The sequence below is a fragment of the Sarcophilus harrisii genome, chromosome 1 (genome assembly GCF_902635505.1).
Source record: "Sarcophilus harrisii chromosome 1, mSarHar1.11, whole genome shotgun sequence".
Classification (NCBI taxonomy): Eukaryota; Metazoa; Chordata; class Mammalia; order Dasyuromorphia; family Dasyuridae; genus Sarcophilus; species Sarcophilus harrisii.
The window spans coordinates 471,254,214-471,279,012 of NC_045426.1; the positions used below are offsets into that span (position 1 = coordinate 471,254,214).

At 32.4% G+C, this 24,799-nt stretch overlaps 1 protein-coding gene across 2 annotated transcripts in view; it reads left to right on the forward strand.

Annotated features, from left to right (window-relative positions):
- The window catches only part of PXDNL (peroxidasin like), a 538,497-nt gene that overhangs the window by 456,193 nt on the left and 57,505 nt on the right, over positions 1 to 24,799 (forward strand). Inside the window, exons 18-19 of one of the 2 annotated variants that reach the window (XM_031946417.1) lie at positions 17,622 to 17,756; positions 19,179 to 19,387. The exons of the other annotated variant lie outside the window; for it this stretch is intronic. Coding sequence (XP_031802277.1) covers positions 17,622 to 17,756; positions 19,179 to 19,387 — 344 coding nt within the window. The remainder of the gene's footprint in view (positions 1 to 17,621; positions 17,757 to 19,178; positions 19,388 to 24,799) is intronic. 2 annotated transcript variants of the gene reach the window in all.

Genomic DNA, 24,799 nt, shown 5'->3' on the forward strand with positions numbered 1-24,799 from the left:
CATCAGAGAAATGTTACTGAATAATAAAAGAGAAAACCACCAAAGAAAGAATTGCAGAACTCTTGTGATGTCATTTGTGGTGCAGTTTTCTCTCTCTCTTGTTATCTTTTTATGTTTATTGATTTAAAACTAAATACAAAATTAAAAAAATTAGAAAAATCAAGACAGAAAAGGAAACAAAAATGAAATAAAACATTATCATGTATCTGTGAGAACATTAGGAAGGATTCAAAATATACAAGAAAAAAATTTCCATTTCAAGAGAACACATATAATAAAAGAGTTTGTATATTCATAACTGCCCATCTTTTTTAAGCTTCCTTGTAAGTTATTCTTTTGTTCTCTTCTGTGTACTTTTTACTTTATTTCTCCCTTGAAATGTACACATATGTAAATATGCACCCACAACAATATTAGTATATGAATGACATACAATATAGATTTCTCTCTTCATTGAATCTTTAAGTTTGGGAATCAAAGATTACTAGCTCTACTTTTTTCTCCCCTAAAAAATTATATTCTTGATTTTTGTTATAGCCTTTGTGTATATGTCTTATTTCCTATCCCTGCTAACTCTTCTACTTTAATTCTACTTCTTAAATTGCCTTACTATTACTTAAATTCTCCCCACTCATAGATAATTCTCTATCTTCTTTCCTCACCTTTCTCCTCTTCCCATTTATCTACAGACCCTATCTACTCCATTATTCTACATACCTTTCTATACTCCATCTTATCCTATTCCTTCCCCCTTGTTTTTTTAATAGATTTTGGAGAGCACTACACTATCTGATGTATATAATTCCAATTTTTACCATCTCCTAGACAGTTTTGATTTTTAGAGTCAGATGTGCCCTATTACTTCTTTTGATCTATTCAGTTACTGATGTCAATCTTAATTTTTTTTTGCTGATGCTCTATCCACTGTGCCACCTAGCTGCCTTTGATGTCAATCTTAAACATATGGTTTACACTTCCATATAAAAATATGTGATTTGTCCTAGTTGAGTCCCTTGAAATTAATCTTTGATGCTGACTTTTATATGTTAAATTTTCTATTGAGTCAGGTTTGATTGAGAAAAAGTCCTGAAAATCTGTAATTTTGTTGAATATCCATTTTTCCCCATTCAATATATATATATATATAATATATATATATATATTATATATATATAGTTAGTTAGTTAGTTAGTTTTGCTGATTATGATATTTTTCGCCACAGGCCTAGGCTTTTTTGGTGTGTGTGTGTGTGTGTGTGTGTGTGTGTGTGTATGCATTTATTTATTTTCAGGATCTGTGATTCTTTATTATAGTTATTCACAAATCCTCTCCAATTCCAATTGTAGATCCAACATATTTGAATTATTGTAGAATTTTCTCTTTGATCCAGGGATTTTGAAATTTAAAATATCCTACATGGAAAACATAGGAATATTATTGCTAAATTTCAACAAAATTACAGATTTTCAGGACTTTTTGTTTTCTATTTCTACTTCTCCTTCATGTTATATCACTCCAGGATAATTTTCTTTGATTATTTCTTGCTTTGTTATATCAAGGTATTTTTCTTGGTCATAGCTTTCAAGTAGTCCAATTAGTCTTAAATTTTCTCTTTTTAAACTTTTCTCCAGATCTGTAATTTTTCTTATAAGATGGTTCACATTTTATTTTATTTTTTTCATTCTTTATATTTTGTTTTGTTATTTTTTGGCCTCATAGCTTCACTCACTTCCTTTTGCCCAATTTTAATTTTCAAAGAATTATTTTCTCCTTTAAGACTCTCTATTTCCTTTTCTAGTTGATTAACTTTTTTTCATAATTTTCTGTTTTTTTCTTCTGTGGTTTTTATTTATTTAGTTTGGCTTTTCCTTTCTTGTATTTGATTTTTGAAAATTTTTTTGAGTTCTCCTATAATTCTTTCTGGGCAGGTAGCCATTTAACATTACTTTTTGGAGTAGAAGAGACTTTTTTTAAACTTCACTCTCTTAGGAAGATGATTCCTGGTCTTTTCTATTCCCACAGTAAGTTTCTATGATTGAGTTCTTTCTTCTTTGCTTGTTCATCATTTTTAAAAATAAGAACTATTAGTGTAAGCACCTCTAATTGTGGGATGGGAGGGTGATGCCTCTTGTTTTACTTCAGTTGTCCTCTATGACCTAGGGGAAACCTAGGTCAAACCAAAAAGCTCCACCATTTTGCAAGTGCCCACATCCAGCAGTGTCCTTGTCCCACTGCTTTTACACTCCTTGGGTGTGCTAGTTCTTTCTTGCCCAGGACTATATTTCTGTGGCACAATTGGAGTTGGCATTTCCAGTCAACAGAGGTTCCCTCAGTTTTCCCAGACTCACACTCCTGACTCCCTATGCGGTCTGGAAGATGAAAATTCCTGTGCTTTTGGGGTGAGTCTTCCTCAGAATCCATTTGCTTTTTCTGTAGAGCTAAGCCTGGAGATATTTATACTTTACATGGTTTAAATCCTAGTCCAGTTTTTTTTTCCAGGTCTTTTTGGGTTATCCCAGAAGGACCCCTGTTCTACCTCAAGTCTTATTTGTTTTTTCCTGACTGTGTTCTCCCTGAGGTACAATTTTGTTCTGTTTTGGAGAGAAATCTGGAGAGTTTGAAATTTTCAGACCTATTCTGTCATCTTCCCAGAATCCTCCTGTCTCTGTCTTTCAACCTGATGCATGATTTCTTTTGTTTTGATGGCCCCTCATCTAAAAGATGCAGATCACATGCCATGCATGCTTGCCTATCTTGTACATTTCTTGTCAATATCTTTTCATAAGTTTTTGATTCTTGTTATAGCCTTTGTGTATATCTCTTATTTCCTATCCCTGCTAACTCTTCTACTTTAATTCTACTTCTTAACTTGCCTTGCTATTACTTAAACTCCCCCCACCCATGGATAATTCTCTATCTTCTTTCCCCACCTTTCTTCTCCTTCTTTATCCTATTCCTATTTATCTACAGACCCTATCTACTCCATTATTCTACATACCTTTCTATACTCCATCTTATCCTATTCCTTCCCTCTTTTTTTTTTTTATAGATTTTGGAGAGCACTACATTATCTGATTTATATAATTGATTGACAGTTTGATTGACATCAGAGACATTGACCCATAGAGGGCCTACTTACTGGGGCTTTGCTTGTTTTCTCCTTAACATTATAAGAATACAAGTAAAGCACAATCTATATAGTTATTATACTTCACTGTTCCATCTTACCTATCCATTTTTTAAATCAATCATAAAATTTATAGATGACACTTTTATTTTAGCTTTTCTTCATTAATCTTGTTACTATCCCTTGACTTTTCACTTTCATTCACTTCCAACATTCAGTTGCCAAATCTTATCATTTCTATCTGGAGAGCGTCCTTTTTTAAAGGTTTTTCTCCTCTTCATACTCTTTCCAGTCCAGGCTTTCATTATTTCTTAATTGCTACAAAAGTATTTTATATAGTTACTGTGTGTCAAGTGCTGTGCTACATTCTAAATATAAAAATATAAAGAATAAAATAATCCTTACTCACAAGAACCATGCAGTCTATGGAGACAATAAAGACATTTATGTCATAAATGCTAAGACAGTAAAGATGAATAAATACAAAATGGTTTGCAGTTTAGCAGGGAAGATAGTAACAGTTGAGGGAGGGGAATCAAGAAAGTTTACATATAAAAGTCCACAAGATTTATTTTGAAGGGAGTGAGAAATTCTTTGATATAGAGATGAAGAGGCAACATATGGAACAAACAGTGAAAAGGTGAAGATGGATGACATAGTATGTGGGAGAGATAGGTCAGTCTAGTTGGGTTACAGGAAGGGAGAACAGTGCACATAGAGTCTGAAAAGTAAGCTGTGACTAGTTTGTAAAGAGGTTTATTTTTTTTTTTAATTTATTTAATAGCTTTTTATTTACAGGTTATATGTATGGGTAACTTTATAGCATTAACAATTGCCAAACCTCTTGATCCAATTTTTCACCTCTTACCCCCCACCCCCTCCCCCAGATGGCAGGATGACCAGTAGATGTTAAATATATTAATATATAAATTAGATACATAATAAGTATATATGACCAAACTGTTATTTTGCTGTACAAAAACAATCAGACTCTGAAATATTGTACAATTAGTTTGTGAAGGAAATCAACAATGCAGGTGGGCATGAATATAGGGATTGGAAATTCAATGTAATGGTTTTTAGTCATCTCCCAGAGTTCTTTCTCTGGGCGTAGCTGGTTCAGTTCATTACTGCTCCATTGGAAATGACTTGGTTGATCTCCTTGCTGAGGATAGCCAGGTCTATCAGAACTGGTCATCATATAGTATTGTTGCTGAAGTATATAATGATCTCCTGGTCCTGCTCATTTCACTCAGCATCAGTTCTCCAGGCCTTTCTGAAATCATCCTGTTGGTCATTTCTTACAGAACAATAATATTCCATAATATTCATGTACGACGATTTATTCAGCCATTCTCCAACTGATGGGCATCCATTCAGTTTCCAGTTTCTAGCCACTACAAAGAGGGCTGCCACAAGCATTCGTGCAAATAGAGGTCCCTTTCCTTTCTTTATGATCTCTTTGGGATATAAGCCCAGTAGTAACACTGCTGGATCAAAGGGTATGCACAGTTTGATAACTTTTTGAGCATAGTTCCAAACTACTCTCCAAAATGGTTGGATTTGTTCACAACTCCACCAACAATGCATCAATGTCCCAGTTTTCCCGCATCCCCTCCAACAATCATCATTATTTTTTCCTGTCATCTTAGCCAATCTGACAGGTGTGTAGTGGTATCTTAGAGTTGTCTTAATTTGCATTTCTCTGATTAATAATGACTTGGAGCATCTTTTCATATGACTAGAAATAGTTTCAATTTCTTCATCTGAGAATTGTCTGTTCATATCCTTTGACCATTTTTCAATTGGAGAATGGCTTGATTTTTTATAAATTAGAGTTAATTCTCTATATATTTTGGAAATGAGGCCTTTATCAGAACCTTTGACTGTAAAAATATTTTCCCAGTTTATTGCTTCCCTTCTAATCTTGTCTGAATTAGTTTTGTTTGTACAAAAACTTTTCAGTTTGGTATAGTCAAAATTTTCTATTTTGTGATCAGTAATGATCTCTAGTTCTTCTTTGGTCATAAATTCCTTCCCCGTCCACAGATCTGAGAGGTAAATTATCCTGTGTTCCTCTAATTTATTAATAATTTCATTCTTTATGCCTAGGTCATGAACCCATTTTGACCTTATCTTGGTGTACGGTGTTAAGTACGGTGGATCAATGCCTAGTTTCTGCCATATTAGTTTCCAATTTTCCCAGCAATTTTTGTCAAACAATAAGTTCTTATCCCAAAAGCTGGGTTCTCTGGGTTTGTTGTAAAGAGATTTAAATGCTAAATAAAGGAATTTTCTTTTTTTATCCAAAAGCAAAGGAGTCACTGGAGTTTATTGATTTAGAAGGGACATGATCATATCTAAGTTTAAGGAATATCACTTTGGCAGAAGTGAATATGGTGAACTGGAATGAAATGAGACTTGAAACAAGAAAAGAATTTGGACACTGTTATAATAACTTAGGTGAGAGGTGATGATGTCCTGGGGTGAAGTAGTAGCTATGTGAGCAGAAACAAAGACTCAGATGCAAGAGATATTAGAAGTAGAAATAGTAAGATTTGACAAGTGATTAGATATATGGGGTGAGGGAAAATACAAATCCCCAGAAAATGATGATACTTTGAACAAACAAGGCTTTGGAGACAGGGTAAAAGTAATGAGTTTTGTTTTTTAATATGATGAGTTTGATATATCTTTGAGGATTCTAATTTGAAATGCTCAGCAGGTGGGCAGGTAAGAGAAGAGACAGGGGAAAGGAATTTGAAAAAAATCCATAAAAAAGAATATCTAGGTAGAAAGTATGTTCAATTATTTCAAAGCAAGTATTTTTCCTTAAATTCCCATTTTATTCATTATCTGACTTTTATGATTATAGCTCAAAATTTTCAGTCTTCCACATTAGGGAATTTGCTTTTCAAACATCCTTAGGCTCTTCCCCCAGTGACTTCTGAAAGTCAGGCCTGGCTCAAGTTGAATGGAAATCACTTTTATTCAGATCTGGTGCTGTCCTAAGAGCTGGTAAATCACACCCTTTTTCAGTTCCTTCAATTATTTATCTTCTTTTGTTCCTGATCCAGTTTGTCTGAGGAAAGCATAGTCCCATTGTCTTATTTCTCCTGCTAGTCAGTACAGATTATGTATTTGCTACCATTGAATGATGAAGTAAGTCAGAAGTAGGACATAGAGGTAGATATTGAAACCAAAGCAGGGAAATTTCTTGATGTATATATCCCCGAATATCATCCAGTACCACTGACAATGGGTCTTGTTTCCAGCAATAAGTTTGGGAAGTGGGTGATTGGTTATGCTTAAGTAAACACAGTAGCATTAATGTTCACTATTACTTTATAAGGCACCAATTACCTTATTAAGCTTCTTAGTTTCTGAATCTATAGAGATAGCTATAATTGCTTTTGCATACAATTTCACATCTGGGTAGGATTTGAGAGTTAGTGAAATTTATAGAAAATATCTAGTTTGCCATCTTCTTTGGCAGATGACTTGGAAGTTAGACCCTTAACTAACATCTCCATTTTGATACCTCATCTTGGTGAGGAGCTTATCTTGTTTCCCACCCCCAAGACCATACTAGTAGGTCTCTTGTAAAAGTTTCCTATTTGGAAAATATTTTAAATATCATCTTAGAGATGGAATATGTAACATAAAACAGGATAGGCCAGCACTATATGGAGCAACTTGTAAGTGGGTTGGTCACTGTAATGTTCTGATTGGTTTTCTGGAGGTCTCTGCATCAGCCTTTCTTTCAGTAGAGTAATCACCATGAGAATAGCCAAATGTTAAAGTCCAAATTCTTTATTGTCTCCTTGCCTGGGTCCTGGGCTAGCTTAATCTCAGTGGAGGAAATGCAGGAGGCCAGCCGCCATGGTGGTGTGAAATGGAATGAATCTCTCTCCTTGGCTCCAGAAAGCTTGAGCTCCCACCTCCATTCCTCTGTCTTCTCTGGCTCTGATCCTGGCTGAGTTTGTCCCAGTTTATATGCTCTTTTATAATTATATTACCATAGGTGTCAATCTTGTAGAATAGGTGTCAATCTTGTGGAACTATATTAAGTACTAAGTATATGTATTTAATTAGAGAACTATTGATCACCATGCTAAACTAGATAACCATTATCTCATCAATTCTACTTAGCACCTTGTAAGAATCCTTGTTTCAAGTACAGAGTTCTGGCCCATAACAGGTCACTATATAATGGACATGACAACTCATGAAATCTTTCTATTATAATGTTGAGCGATTGTGATTTGTGCCTATGGAATTGTATTTAGAATGGATAGAAGTTAATTGGAAGCAGACTTAGACTTTATGAAAGAATAAAAACCCTTTTTAGAAAAATTATATAAAAGTGAATCATGCTGTCTTGGAGATCAATAGTTCCTCATCATTGGAGATGTTCAAGTAATAACTGGATGAACACTTGGAGGTATAATGTAACAATGATTCTCTTTCAGATATGATCTGGACTACATATTCACTGAGATCCTGTCTGACTCAGATTCTGTGATTCTGAATAGTGTCATCTAAAATCTTACAAAATAATAAAAACAATAACTTACTTAATTTCTCAAGTGATAAAGTAGAACATATATAGAACATAACACAAAGATGGAGAGTTTTGTATAAGGATAAAAGATCTGCATGGATTAACAGAATAAGAGATATTAAGTAATGTGTGGGTCCTGGGTTCCTGGAATATTTATGAGGAACATAAGGAGAAACTCCCTAATGAATGCTGAAGTAGATTTCTAAATACAGTTTCCCCATTTGAGCATTTTAGAAAAACTTCTGGCTTATATTAATGTACAAATATTGAGGTTTGGACTTTGATGGTTGAAATGAATAAAGCCAAATAGAATGTTTCTATTAGAGGAAGAAAAATGGAATAATATTTCCATAAGCATATTAAAAAAAGAAGTGAATCAAATTAAGTGTTCGAAAATGAAAAATAATCTTCTTCAAAAAGACCTGAAAATAGTTTGCCTGTTAATCCTTCATTTGATTCACTTCACATGATTCACATAGACCATGGAAATTATGTCTTTATATGATATATGTTAGGAATGATAAAGCTCTAGACTTCAGGAAGACTAGATTTTGGACAGCACTAAGGGCTAATAATCACCACATCCTCAGATTGAAGTCATTTGCTGTGTTTTATTATGCATCAATTACTTCAAAAGTGACACATTTTTAAAAAAGGTGGATCTCAACTTTTTGTTCTATTAAAAGTGTTTATTAAATGTCTGTTATGTGCCAGATGCCCTACTGGGTATTGGGTATGTAAGTCCAAAGAATCAAACAAATTCCTGCTTATAAGGGCTACACATTCTAATGGGAGGACTTGGAAATGTAACTTTATTTTGAAATTTTTATACTGGTTAAATAGTAACAAACCATAATAGGAACCAACCCAGTATGATTAAACATTTTTTTTCTCTCCTCAGCAAAGAAAATAGAATTACATCCTTTCTTACACAGATGGCTTAAAATTTAGATTTTTTTTTGTTCTGTGAATCATTCAACTAAAAGAGGAGGCAGAAAGGTTCCCCTGTTCCTAATATGTGGGAAAATGTAATAATACTATATAGTAAAAGAGAAAACTATAATTGGAGTCATCTTTCCCACTTATTTAATTTTTTGTACAGTTTAAGCAAGTTGTAGACCTAATGCTTTTTAAAGATTGAACTTTACAGCTATTAACAATGCATAAAAGTTTAACTGTGGTTTTATAAAGAAAATATAGTAGCTTTAAAATCTTTGAAGAAAAAAATAGAAAAATAGAAATCTCTCCACTGGCAGTAGAAGCTATTCCTAATATTTCCTCCTGAAGCAAAAAAAAATTTTTTTTTTAGCATTTTCATACATTTACATAAATCATGAGGTTGTATGACTTGTTTCCAGTAAGTAGGTCATTCCAATGATGTTTTGGTGGTTTAAAATTCTCTGATGCCTACACCTCTTCCTGTACCAAAAGGAAGTCATCTCATGTTAAAGGAAAAAAAGATGATTTATTTTATACAATACCACAGAGGGTATTTCATATCTTTCAAGGACATTTTTGCATGAACAGTTGTGTTTTAAAAAAACACTTAATAATTATAATCTGTCTGAAAATTTAAAAGTGCCTAAGAATGCATTTCAAAATAAATGCTTTGTCATAGTGTAACCTTCCCCTTTTTTTGGAGGAAAGGATTTTATTTATTTCATCATAATCATAAAAATCATTGAATATCTGTCTTTCATTCTGTGCATTGGACTCGATTGTATGGTCCTGAAAACATTTCAAACACGACTTCTTAACCTCATGTCTCTCGAAGGGATCCAGCTGAATGAAGGCTCTTATTATGATTTTTCCTAGCAAAGTAGAATTTAAGTCAGACTGTCATTATGGAATTAAGAATGAATGACATTGTAGTCTTTGCAGCATGAAATAGCTTATTTCAAGGTCCACAAATCATTTGTTTCAGCCACTTGTACATCAAAATGGCAACAAAAATACCAAGCTATAACAAGCAAAGATCTTGTTTTGTCTATTTATTCATGTATATATTCTGTCTTTTCTTCAAGATGGAAGATGAGATTAGCAGTTAGGATAAAATGATGATGTATAAAGGAGGTTAAAAAAAGGCAAGGAGTTTTTAATGAAGGTTATTTTTGTGCCCTGTTCAATCAGATGCTCTGTAATACTGGACATGACACAGGGCAGTTAAGTACACATATATACCTAAATGTCAGCAGTTTCTCTCCTCAAATAATATTGCATTTATTTATTTATGTATAATAATTATTTGTATAATTTATTTATCTATATAATTAATGTCCTCTTCTCCTGACCCCAGTATAATGTAAATAAGTTTCTTGAGGTAAGCATTGCATTTCTCTTTTAATTCCTCATAAAGTACTTAGGATTTTGTTTTGTTGTTTTATAGTCATTCAGTTAGGGCTGATTCTTCATGATCCTATAGTTCATAGCATGCCATTCCTTTCTATCTTTACTATTTCTTGAAGTATGTCCAAGTTCATGTTCATTGTTTCCATGGTACTATGTATCTGTCCTTCTCATTTTCTGCTATCCCCTTTTTCCTTTTTAATTTATTCTTTGCTAACATCAGGATATTTTCCAGTGAGTCTCGTCTACCCATTATGTGGCCAAAATAATTTTTTGTTCTGTTTTTAAATAATTTTTATTTTTCAAAATATAATCAAAGATAGTTTTCAACATTCACCTTTGCAAAAGCTTGTGTTTCAATTTTTCTCCCTCCCTCCTCACCTCCCCTAGACAGCAAATAATCCAATATATGTTCTGGATGCAGATGATTTTTTCCATCAAAGTCTATTAGAGTTGTTTTTTTTTTCTTTTTTTAAATTTTATTTTTCTTAAGATTTTTTTTAATTATAACTTTTTATTGACAGTACATATGCATGGGTAATTTTTTACAACATTATCCCTTGAATTCACTTCTGTTCCAACTTTTCCCTTCCCTCCCTCCACCCTCTCCCCTAGATGGCAAATGGTTTTACACATCTTAAATATGTTATAGTACATCCTAGATACAATATATGTGTGCAGAACTCAACAGTTCTGAATTGGATTCAGAAGGTAAAAATACCTGAGACAAAAAATAAAAATGTAAATCATTCATACTCATTTCCCAGTGTTCCTTCTCTGGCTGTAACTGATTCTGTTCATCATTAATCAATTGGAACTGAATTAAATCTTCTCTTTGTTGAAGATATCCATTTCCATTAGAATACATCTTCATACAGTACTGTTGTTGAAGTGCATAATGATCTCCTGGTTCAGCTCATTTCACTCAGCGTCAATTCATGTAAGTCTTTCCAAGCCTCTCTGTATTCATCCTGCTGATCATTTCTTACAGAACAGTAATATTCCATAACATTCATATATCACAATTTAACCAACCATTCTCCAATTGATGGGTATGCTTTCATTTTCCAGTTTCTAGCCACCACAAAAAGGGCTTCCACAAACGTTTTGGCATATACAAGTCCCTTTTTAGTATCTCTTTGGGATATAAGCCCAGTAGTAACACTACTCAATCAAAAAATATACACAGTTTGATAACTTTTGGGAATTATTTCTAATAGCTTTTTAGTAGAATTTCTGGGGTTCTCTAAGTATATCATCATATCATCTGCAAAGAGTGATAGTTTGGTTTCCTCATTACCTACTCTATTCCTTTAATCTCTTTCTCGACTCTTATTGCCAAGGCTAGTGCTTCTAATACAATATTGAATAGTAATGGTGATAGTGGGCAAACTTGTTTCATTCCTGATCTTACTGGGAAAGGTTCCAGTTTATTCCCATTACATATGATGCTTACCTATGGTTTTAAATAGATGCTCCTGAATATTTTAAGGAAAAGTCCATTTATTCTTATACTCTCAAGTGTTCTTATTAGGAATGGATTTGGATTTTATCAAATGCTTTTTCTGCATCTATTGAGATGAGCATATGGTTTTTGTTAATTTGGTTATTAATATAGTCAATTATGCTAATAGTTTTCCTAATATTGAAGCAGCCCTGCATATTCTAGGGATGATTTTTCTGTAATCTTTTGCTAATATTTTATTTAGGATTTTAGCATCAATATTCATTAGGGAAATTGGTCTATAATTTTCTTTCTCTGTTTTCAACCTACCTGGTTTAGGTATCAGTACCATGTCTGTGTCATAAAAGGAATTTGGTAGGACTCCTTCAATCCCTATTTTTTCAAATAGTTTATATATCATTGGAGTTAATTGTTCTATAAATGTTTGGTAGAATGGAATTGTTTTGAATCCCTTATTTTTGAAAAGAGACAAGTCTATCACAGCTCATCATCACATAATCTTGTTGCTATATACAATGTTGTCTTGGTTCTGCTCACTTGACATTGGATCAGTTTATATAAGTCTAGCCAGGCCTTTCTGAAATCAGCTTGCTGATCATTTCTTCTAAAGCAATAATATTCTGTTACATTATATATTATAACTTATTCAGTCATTGCCCTAGTGATGGGCATCCACTCAGTTTCCACTTCCTTGCCACTACAAAAAGGATTGCTATAAACATTTGTATCTATGTGGGTCCTTTTTCCCTTTTTAATGATTTCTTTGGGATACAGACCCAGTAGAGACATTGCTAGATCAAAGGATATGCACAGTTTTATATCCCTTTGAGACTAGTTCCAAATTGCTCTCCAGAATGGTTGGATAAGTTCACAACTCCACCAACAATGTATTAGTGTCCCAATTTTACTACCTTCCCTCCAACATTTATCATTATATTTTCCTATTATCTTAGCCAAATGTGAGATGTGTGAAGTGGTACCTCAAAATTGTCTTTATTTGCATTTCTCTAATCAATAGTGATTTAGAACTTTGATTTTCCCATAGTACTAGCTTCAACTTCAGTATTTGACCTTCTACTGAATTGCTTGAATTAATTTAAGTATTAGCTGATTTGACCTTTTTGCTGTTTAAGGGACTCTCAAAAGGCATTTCCAGCACTATAATTCACTGCCATTTATTGTCATTGGAAAAACCCTAGGTTTGACTAAACAGACTTAGTATGCTACCCAGATTTGTTGTAGTTTTCCTTTCAAGAAGCAAACCTCTTAATTTCATGGCTATAGTTGCTATGCAGTGATCTTTTAGCCCAAGTACATAAAATTTGACATTGCTTCCATTTCTTCTCTCTCTATTTACCAGGAAATGAAGGGACTAGTTGCCAAGATCTTAGTCTTTTTTTTGTTTGTTTTTGATGTTAAGCTTTAAGACAGCTTTTAAACTCTTTTCTTTCACTTTCACCAAGATGCTTCTAAGATTCTCTTAGCTTTTAAGATTTAACATATATTTGTTTATTATATGTTGATGCTACCTAGTAATGCCTGAACACTACTTGATATAAATTGTATTGTTTCCAAAGTGTTTGAATAAAGTCCTTTTTAAGGAATAGATTTTGCTTTTATCTAAAGTATTTTAAATTAATAGTTATAGTGTTAATGACAATAAGAAATCATCTATACTATTTAATTCTTGAGGTTAAAGTTGGAATCCTCAAAGGGAAAGTCATTTTTTTGGTCTTCTGCAGAAGACCAAGATTTGTTGAATCTTTGGATTTCAAGGACAATGCTAAAACTGCCAAACTGAAACTGCCAAACATTCAAGTGGAGAAATAAACAAAACCCTTTCCCACAAACAATATGGAAGGTTGCTTTATGATAAGGTATTTATATTAAAGCGAATCATGACCATAAAAGAAAGAAATAAAATGTCCATATTTGCATTTTGATTTAATACATAAAAGTAATTTATTAGAAATTAAATAAACTGATTCTCCAGTAGTAGTAAAAAGCATATTTATCTTGGAGGCAACTTTGGAAAAATATCAATAAATGTTAACATTAAAGGAACAGGTGATCTTCTTAGAAGCCAATACAGCTGACCTTGGATATTGATTGCATAGAGATAACTAAAGAATCATAAATCTCACAGAATTACATGACAATCCAAGAAACAACATACCACAATACAATAAATAAAAGGAAAAAAAACCCATCTACAGTTGTATGTATACTCAGACAAGACATTTAATATGAGAATCAGCAGAGAAGAAAAAAGAGAGAAAGTTTAAATTTCAGTATAAAAATTGACAGTTTAAATAATAAACGTATCTCCTTATCTAACATAGTATTATTCAATATTTGTGAGAAATCTCACCAAAGAACAATCATTAATGTAAAATATATCTAAACTTGGAAGTGACTACTACATTTTCAAGTTTGTGATGGAGGAAATGAAATGTGAATGTAATCTGATATGCACACTAGATTTTGGGAAAGCAAATTTCAAATGATTCAAAGGGAAGCTAGGTAAGAATATATGGATTAAAATGACTCAAGGTAAATGAAGATAGAAGTGATAGGTTATATTCCATAATGAAATCCTCAGTTTGAAAAGGATGATAGTTACAATGAGGGGCAAAAGTTAATTTTTTCTTCAGTAATCAAGGTAGATAAATGGATAATTAACCAACAAATTTGGATTTTTAAAAAAAATTGTACAGAAAATGGAAGGTAATGGCACTATAAAAACCAATAGTGTCAGTATTTCAAAAGCTGAATTATGGGAAGCTAAAGACAATGAAATGGGGGCTTTATTGTTGTTTTGTATGACTTTGAGTTTTAATTTTATTAGGGAAAATAGAGATTAAAAATAGCTTTCCTTAGTGTGACTGGGATAATGAAATTGACAAAAAGAATCTATAGCCATTCAATTCTTGCTTTGTTTCTTTTTTTTCTCTGTAAAAGACAATGACCTATGACTAATAGGGATCAATTCTCTAGATAAATAAGGAGATTATAAGAGATCATCTAGCTGTCTTTGATTATTTAAGTCACCTTGCCCAGATAAATGACATCCTTGATTCCAGAAAGAAATGGCATATATGATTTCTGAGTCATTGTCAGTGATCTTTGTATGAACATGTACTATAGCAGAAATAGCATTAAATTGAAGGAAGGTCAATACTACTCTAGTTTTCTAAAAGGAAAGTATAGCAGATTCAACAAACTAGAGGTTAATAAACTTGTTTTTGATTCATTAGACAGTACCAAAATAGATCATTAAATTGATACTTGATGAGGAACTAGAAAGGAAAATTGACTTCATCAAGAAAAGCTCATGAGAGATTAATTATTTTTGTGTGTGAGAGACAAGCTTACTAAACTAGTAAACAAATTTTATGGATATAGTTTATCTAGACGTATTGAACAGATATTATTCATGCTTTGGTAAATATTTCATACTATTCTTACAGAGAAGATGGAGGGAAATAAATTAGATTATGTAATCAGGTTAATTTAGAATTGACTGGATGACCAGATATAAAGAATAGTTAATAACTCAAAGTCATTGTAGCAAGAAGTTTTCAGGGATCTGTGTTTTTTAACATTTTATCAATGACCTAAAATAAAAGTATATATGATTTACTCTTTAAATTTTCAAATGAACAAAGCTGCAACTCATAAATAACAGTAGATGAAAATAGGGAAGAAAAATGATTTTGAGTAGCCCTGGACTTAATTGCATTCGAAATTCTAGATAGATAGATATATAGATAGATAGACAGATAAGTATAGGTTTAGTCTTGAACTTGTGCACAAAAATACCAGTTTCACAAATGTAGGAAAGTAAAGGATAAATACATTCTCTGGAATTTGTACAAGTATTTTATGGAGGAGTTAATGAACAACTTTACAAGCTTAAAGCTTAACATGAATGAACAGTGTGATAAGGCAGCTAAAACAAACTACAACTATCCCTCCTACAGTGTGAATTTACCCATTTTGGTTTCAATATATTCTGGGTTGACACCAGAAATTAAATAGAATTTGCAGGGGTGGGGAGGTTTTGCAGAAGCCACATCTTATGTGTAAAGCCCAGCGGATTACATAGAAAAAAGTTTAGAAACTCAAATGCATTAAATATATCTATAGTATTATATAATATCAACATATTTTATTCTTTAATACCATAATAATTCAGAGTTCTCCTTTGGTACAATGGAAGGGCCAAAAAATATTACATTGGATCTTCTAGATCATGGGAATGTCATGCCCATAATGCCTGTGATGTGGAAGTATTACCAATAATGTATTCTTTTGTATGAATTTACATTTACATAATTTACAGTTTTCCTCCATGGAATAAAGAGGTAAACATCTCATTGTACTCTGTTCTTGAGTTTTATACATAGTTCTGAGCACCATGAGCCTTAAGCAGGACAGGATATTGATAAGCTAAAAAAAGGATGCATAGGAAGACAACCCATACGGAAGGGCCTAGAATCTAAGATATTACTTTAGAAAGTTGAGGATGCTTAGCCTTAATTAGAGGAGATTCATTAGAACATGATAATCGCCTTGAAGTAACTGAAGGGCTGTGAGGTGGAAGAACAATTAGATGGGTTCAGTTTTGCTTCAGAGGATCAAGAACAATGTCTGGATGTTGAAAACAAGTAAAGTTTGGCTTGATGTCAGAATAAGCTCTCTCATAAATGAGCTGCCCTGATGTAGAAGTGCTGTTCTCTAGAAATGGTGAATTTCTCTTCCTCAGCAAGTTCAAGCTCACTTTTCAGGTGTGTTAGAGTGGGTATTCTAGTATGCATGAGACTAGATGGCACTGAAGATCTCATTAACTCTTAATTTATGTGATTCCAGAACATCATAAGCAACAAAAAGATCCCCAAAACAATGCAATTAAAAATCTGCTCCACCACCATCTTAAACATACACACACATGTAAATGGTCTCTTTCTAGGTTTGGAGGAATAAAAAGACCAAAGACAAAAATCACCCCTGCCTCAAAGAGCTTATGTTCTACTGTCAAACACACACATAGAAACTATAAAGTATTTTTATGAGTGAGGAAGCAATGAAAACTGAGAATTGATATTAAGAATACTTTACTGGACATGTGATTGTATCAGTTACTCAGTCATGTTTTCTTATTCTGTTACATTTTTCCATATACTCCCATAATTCTTCACAGAAGATTGATAAAACCTATTGAATCTTTTAGCGTTTCATGGATATCAGCGTAGCATAAGCTGCCTATCTATTATTCCTCATCCTTGTTATATGATTGATCCCAGCTCATATAAGTAATTGCTAAAATGTCTTTTTTGTTACCAAGTCATTTCTTTATTATACATTAAATAGAAAGCTTTTATAACACCCACACTCCACCAAGAAGGTCTTAATTAATGCTTTTATTAGAACATACCTTTATCTAATTGATGGACTTATGTTACTGGGGCATTCAAGCAGAGAAATTGGCTAATGAATATATTTGAATAAATAGTTTAACCTTACTACTCGGTTGGAAAGTGAGAGCAGTATGAATTTGAGTTTTAAGGTAGAGATTTGTGTAGAAATAAGATTCCAAAATAAGATTTTTGTCCTTGTAATCCATGTTTTTCCTGAGATTTTCTGAGACTATAACATAGAATAATCCTAGTAAAATATTAGCTTCATTGGTAGTTTCTAGGTGGTACAATGAATGGATAGAATATAGGATTTTCACAATTGGAGTGTGAATTAAATTCAAATTCTGTCTAAAACAAGACAAACACTAGCTATGGGCTTGTGCAATTCACTTAATTTCTCATGGCTTTAATTTCCTCATCTCTAAAAACAGATATAATAGTACCAACCTCACAAGATTCTTGTGAGAATCAAATGAGATTATATATGCATGTATTTATGTGTACATATGTATGCCCACACAAACTTCCATAGGTAAAGAACTTTGTACTATGTCAGTACCAGGTATTATTAAATGCTAGTTATAGTATCCCCTTGATTTATCCATAATGAGAGATAATATCTAGGTTTTGATATAGGGCACAATTTTAAAGACTTTTAAAAATGTTTATATTTAAACCTTTGTTACTGATGTTTTCTAGGCTCTATGGTACTCCACTCAATATTGACCTTTGGCCTGCCTTAATGGTAGAAGATTTAATCCCTGGTACAAGAGTAGGACCAACCCTGATGTGCCTTTTTGTTACCCAGTTTCAACGACTAAGAGATGGAGACAGGTGAATAAATGTGTCTGCATAACTTTTTGCTTTAGTAACTTAAAATGACTTAACATACAAACTTTGTTTGTCCAATACAATTTGAAAGGAAACTTATAAATTTAGTATTGTATAATTTCTATCCCTTAAAATGTATATTCTAAAATTATTCTATATATCAATTGAAACTAGATACAATTTATCTGATCATTAATAATGTTAATTCACATTCATTTGAAAAATTCTTCCATGATGGGAAGGAAATTTCTCCTAAGAAGTTTCTTTGTTTTAGATATTCTTATTTTTTATCTCCCATCTGAGAATTTAATGAAAAAAGAATGGAAAGAGATTTTATTCTTTTTTTCACTATATATTCAAAAGAGTTCAAGGAAGATAAACATATTGGTGCCCACATTTGGATTTGCAGTGATTTATAATAATAAACACACACTTCCACCAAGTCTCAGAATAAGTTATCCCCCATTCCTAAGTTTGGTATTTCCAGGTCAACCATCTGTGGTCCCTTAAGATGCCATCTTAAGTGGTCTATCTATTGTCTACCATTCTGATATATGACTGTCTTAGTAGTTTTCCACATGATAACCTGTCTCTGGAATATCTGTATCCTCTGACCTATGGAGCTCCTCATTTCTTTAAGTGTTCCATTGTTTAATTTTAAATATCATTTACCCCATAGATTCAGGGTTATCAAAGCTTCTACTCTTTATGTTTCTATCAGCAATCTGGTTTATTGACTTGTCGTAATTATTAGGAGTTGTTGGCTGTCCCTGAAACTGATAGTCTTTCAAGCAAAATAAGTTATAGAACATAATGGAGTCCTTTGCTTTTTTTCCCCCTCTCCTAAGATTTTAAAAATTAACATTATGCTGGCTTCACATTAACACAAAAGAGACTAAAAGTTTCTAGTAGAACTCCTGTTTGTGGCAATAATGAAATCATTTTTTCAATAAGAAACACTTTGTCATGACTTGTTCTTTAATAGTCCATTTATTTAAATTATTCATTGAGCATAAATATTCATGTTCCAGTAGAGGAATGTGGATTTTTCCCTTTTAAATATAGCTTGATGCTGCTTTGAGGCTATGAAAAATTACCAAAATACTCTGCAAGAAACATACATGACCTTCAATTTACTGATTTTTGGGAGGGTTAAAAATATATTGTGTTAAAAGAACTTCATTTGCTAAGCTATTTTTTAAAGCTTTTGGTAGAAAGTAAGAGTTCAAGGATATGTAATTTAAAAACTTAATATAAGACCCTGAAGGCAATTAAAGTATATTTAATTGGAGGACAAATGTGATTCCTTCCATATGGTGCTCTCTCTTTCTGCTCTTATCTTTGCCTCATTATCACTGTTTGACAGGAAGTTTAATTCTCAGGCAGCTGATCCATGATACTGTATCTTTCTTGCTTGCCAACTAGGTTCTGGTATGAAAACCCTGGAGTATTCACACCAGCACAGGTCACTCAGCTGAAACAGGCTTCACTGGCACATGTACTCTGTGAAAATGGCGACAGTATTCAGCAGGTCCAGACTGATGTCTTCTTAAAGGCAGAATATCCTCAGGGATACATGAACTGTAAAGAGATACCAAAGATTGATTTGAGAGTCTGGCAAGATTGCTGTGAAGGTCAGTAATAAGTTGAATAGAAATAAGTTTAAAAAAACCCAATTCTTTCTTGAAAACTTATCAGGCAAGTTTAATTAAGTAAAGTTGCTTTGGATTGGCTGTTACCGCTATTATATTTGCATTGACAAGAGTTATATGACTTTTAAAATAAGAAAAAGAAATACAAAATTACATAAGATACCCAAGTTCAAATCTTGCCTCAGAGAGTAGTTGTGTGGGCAAGTTGCCTACCCTTTGTCTACCTCAGTTTCCTTATCTGTAAAATGGAGAGAATAATGACATTTAAATTCTAGGGTAGATAAATTACAATAACAAATGTAAATCACTTTGCAAAATTTAAAATGTTATATACATGCTAGTTATTATTACTTCTATATGTATGTATCCATAATACTTTAAAAGACCTGTTGTCTCACTGTTAGGATAATTCCACCTACTGATTGTAACCACTCCACCACTTAGTAGATGACTTCCTGAGTTACCATTGCCAAAATCATTAATCATGAAGTTAGTATTCATGGGCATTGGCATGCTTACAGTATATTAATGAGACTTTAAAGGAAACCTGTTACTCTTTTTTTTATTGTTATCTGGAATAACTAGTATATTAGCTATGTACCAATGCATCAAATAGGGAGAGGAGTTATATAGGACACCAAACACGTGATATTTTTACCCCTAATTAGGACTCCTGTTAATGAGAGAAAAAAATGTTTTGGCTGTTATAATATCCTGTATATTTAATAATTCAGGTCAGGTTGCTACATAATAAAGTTTTCTGAATATGTCTATTGACAGATGAGAAAATCACAGGAACTCAGGTTTCTAATTATTAGAAAAATATCACAAAATCATCATAATCATCTACCACTGTTGGTCAATTACCATCTGAGAATCCTTATCCTATACTCAAGTTATCCACCAAATGCTTTTCATGGTCTGTCAAAGTTAAGTTTATATTCCAACACTATTTATCATTTAAAAAAGGCAGACATTTTATCCACATGTCCAATACAGTGCAAAACATTAAATATAAAAGAATCTTAAGAAAATAATGACTGCCCCTATGACTAGAGTTAATTAAATTCTACTGAAATTGATTTTAAAAATGAAAAAAAAAGAAATCAAATGGCAAGAATAAAATGTTATAACTAATAATTACATAGTATTTAAAAGTTAGGAAAACGATGACATAAAGAGTTTTCAGTAGGGTTTGAGAACATTTTATTGTATTTGTCAAATGAACATCTGAACAATGGGATACGAGGAAAACTACACAATTTTAGAGACCAAGGGGTCTAATCTTTATATGAAATGGACTCAAGTTTTTCTTCTAGTTTGTTTGCCCTTCTCTTGATGCTCTCCAGTTTGTCAATGTCCTTCTCAAATCTAGATGATGACTGATGAGGATAAAGTATGGGTAGAATGAGACTATTTCCTCCATCCTAGAATTTAACTCTCTTTATAATGCATCCCAAAATCATCTAGTCTTTTTGAAAATGATACTACACAGCTGATTTCCTCTGAGTTTTCAGTCCACTAAAAATTCCCAGGTCTTTTTCAGAACTACTGTCTAAATATGCCTCTTAATTTTGTTCTTTTGATTTTTTTTTATTCAATTAATAAGCATATATTAGGTAATCTCTGTGTGCTGAGCACTTTGCTAAGCACTAAGGATATAAAGGAAGGAAGAAAAAAGACGTAGTTCCTGCCTTCCAGAAGTTCATTTAAATAAGGGAGGCAACATGTAAATGACTAGGTATATATGATACATACCTACACATATCCCCATACAAACATACATATATCCATACATATAACATAGTAATTTTAGAGAAGAGACTGTGTAGAGAGTGGGATCTGGAAGGAAGCCACAGAAATAAAGAAAAGGAAATTTCTTTTCTTTTCAGAATTTCAGAAATGGGGAACATGAATAGGGAGATATTTAAGTCAGAAATACCAACCAAAAGCTATTGCAATGGGCCAGGTGTCAGGGCCAATGCCTGAGTAGAAAACAGGGGAAGTATAAAAAGAAATCCCATGAAAATAGAAACATGATGTCAATATTTGGATATGTAGGATAAATAAGAGTAAGAAGTTGAACAGCACATCCAAATCATGATTTGGGGTCACTGATAAAAGAAAAATTGGAAAGAGGAGAGAGGAGAGAGTTTAGAGATGTGATGAGCTCAATTTTGGACATTTTGAGTTTGCAGTATCTATAGAACATCCAGCTAGAAATATCTAGTAGAGAGTTGGTGATGTGAAACTAGATATCAAGATGTATAAGGGCTGATTAAATAGATCTGAGGATAATCTGCAAGGAGAGGATAATGAGCCCATGGAATGGATGAGATCATTAAATGTTCTGAGCTTTCTAGAGCCCCCAAGTTTGGGTGCCAAAATGTACTATGCTTTCTAGAGCTCCTCCACTGGGGTACCAAAATGTACCGTTTTAGTGGAGAAATGAAGAAGGCAGGAGACCCATGAAGATGGTGTAAATATATATATATTTATCACAACAGGATATATATATATTAAGATAAGATTACAAAATGTATCAATTATATTGAATCTGAGATTAAGAATCTGTGTTAAAGTATTTCTATAAATGTTTATTACAAGTAGCACTAGGATTCTGAGAAGATGGAAAAGTAGGTCAGAAAATTAGGGGCTCTCCAAATTTCCTGCACAAACAAGAAAATATGGTGAGGAAATGACAAGGACAAGTATGTCATTACCAAATACTATACTTTTTCCTTTAAATAGTATAATTTTGTTATATGTGCTATAGGTTTTTCATTATGTATTTCTTGAACACACATGTAGCATATTTCTTTTCATTATATATATATATATATATATATATATATATGCTTGTGCATTTTTTATATAATGTAATTTGTAATGCACATATGTGAATGTACAACATCTCAAAAGTGGGGAAAAATTTAACCTCAGGAAATATATTTTTTTCAATATTCTCCATACTTAATTCTGTACAGTTTCCTAGAAAACATGACAAATTCCAGTCAGGTTCTTCCTATCCCTATGGAAAAATGAGGTAAGGATAATATCTGGAAATGTCTAACAGTTTTAAAAATTTTTGGCCATTATCACAATAAGAAAAAAATGCTCAAGAATACATTAAAATCTATTGGCCTATATTTCTACTTTATAAAATTAGCTTGTGACATATTAGTAATAAAGAATTGAATGAGAAAAGTGGTAGAAAAATGTTAAAATGCCAATAGTAATCATAATAGCATTTATAAAATTCTTTGAATTTTGCAAAGTGTTTACAAAAAATACCTCATTTAATCCTCACAATAACCTGGGGAGTATATATTCCATTTTTATGTCATTTTTTTTTTACACAGGAGGAAACTGAAACAGACAGAGGTTAAGTGATTTGCCCATGGTCACATAACTTTTAAGTGTCTGAGGCTGCATTTGAACATAGGTCTTATAGACTCTCCATCAAACAACTAGTTGCCTAACTGTACTGTATGGTCAGAAAAAGTAAATCAGTTGTATATAGACATAAAGAGAAAACCAGATGAATAAGCTGTATGCTTAATAATGTCAATAGAACAAGAGAACGTCCTCACCATGTAGGTGGAAATCTTTCCTTGATGAGTTTTGCACTGGATTTTCTCTGTGACTGGATCAACTACCTTTGACAAGCATATGTCTTTGTATTCTATGTGCAGCTTGATATTGGAGGGTCATGAAGCAAGGTTATCTCACTTGTTTCGTATTTCAACTTATATGATCTTAACATTGGCATGGAAGACATTTTCTTGGAGGACAATATTTATATAAGTTGACATCTTACTCTACTTAATTCAGCTGTGCTTTTTTAACAGAAATAGAAAGCACAACAAGATGCTATATTTTCATGTCAATTAACTGGGGAGACTATAAAGAGGTAGCTTGTTGAGGATTTATGTGAGAATATGTGGATAAGAATTCCACTGGTTGAGAAGGCAAAGAGGGATTTAAATTCCCATCATTGAAGGAAAGAGCCACATTGGTGAAAATATAGATTCATTATAATACTGAATAGGAAAAATTAAGCTCTCTATGAAAACAAGGTGAAGTGGGTAAAAAAAAGTCTAGAAGGTCTAGCATGGAATATTGACAGTTCAAAAGTTTTTTTTTTTTTTTTTCCAGAAAGTGAATGTTCAATTAATGTTTTTAAATAACTTGTGAATAGAGAAATTGTAGGATGAGAGGAACTGTCAAATGAAATGCTGACCTTAGAAAAAGCAACAGCATAACCAAATTTATCATTGCCAAAGAAGCTAAAATCAGAATTACTAAATTTATTCAAGAAACTACAGTCTTCACCTCTTTTCTTAGATTTTCTGATTTGGTTTGTCTTTTTTTATTTCACATTAAAAAATTAATATAGATGATTCAGATTCTAAAATGTTCATTTATTTTGGCCACAATATATTTGTTTTATAAATCTTTTCCTTCCCTCTCTCTTCTCTCTCTCTACAATAGATTTTATAATGCATAACTTCTTTCTTCCCCATAGTCATTTTTTATTTCGTATACCTTCAGGATCAACTCTTTCTTGAAAATAAAGATATCGTATATCCTTCTAATTGGATATCCTATAATCCTAGAATTATCATCTTGGAAGAAAGAACTATAGAAACAACAGTCCCTACAAGTTATATTGTTCAATTCCAAAATCATTCTCCTCATTATCTAATCAATGAAGGTTTTGCATGCCCTTGTAGGCAAACATATTTCATTCAACACTTTTCTTAAGTGTCGTCATTATTTCTTATTGCTTCTCCATTTGATTCTGTTAAAACTCCACAATCAGTACATCTGCTTAGCAAATTATATCTCAATTCATTTTTATCAGAAGTGAAAGATGACTCCTCATATATAATTTAGTCTATATACTAAAATAAAACAAGCCCCATGCTAAGCCTCTATGCCATTGAATTGGATAAATCCTGCTTCAAATAAAAAGAGTTTCTCAAACCAAAAACAGATGTGTATTTTCTTCTAGAATTTATGCAACCATCTGGTTTTATAATTTCCAGCTATATATTTCACATTAACTTCTCTTTTTAAAGCTTCAAATCATTTTAAATACAGTATATTTTACATCACATATAAATATATTTCTGTTTACTCATGACTTTTGTTCAAGAAAATTCTGCTTTTGTTGTAGGCTAATGAAAGTTTAATTTCTTCCGTAAGTGACTAATCTTATTACCATAGTATTTCATGATATTGCTGCTGTTCTGTGTCTGACTTAGAGAGTCTCTTTAAAGTATTTCTGAAAAACTAAAATTATAATAGCTCCAAGAAAACCATAATATGACAGTCACCTAGCAGCAATGAGGGCCCAGTTGATGGAACAAAATATAAATTTGTAATTAA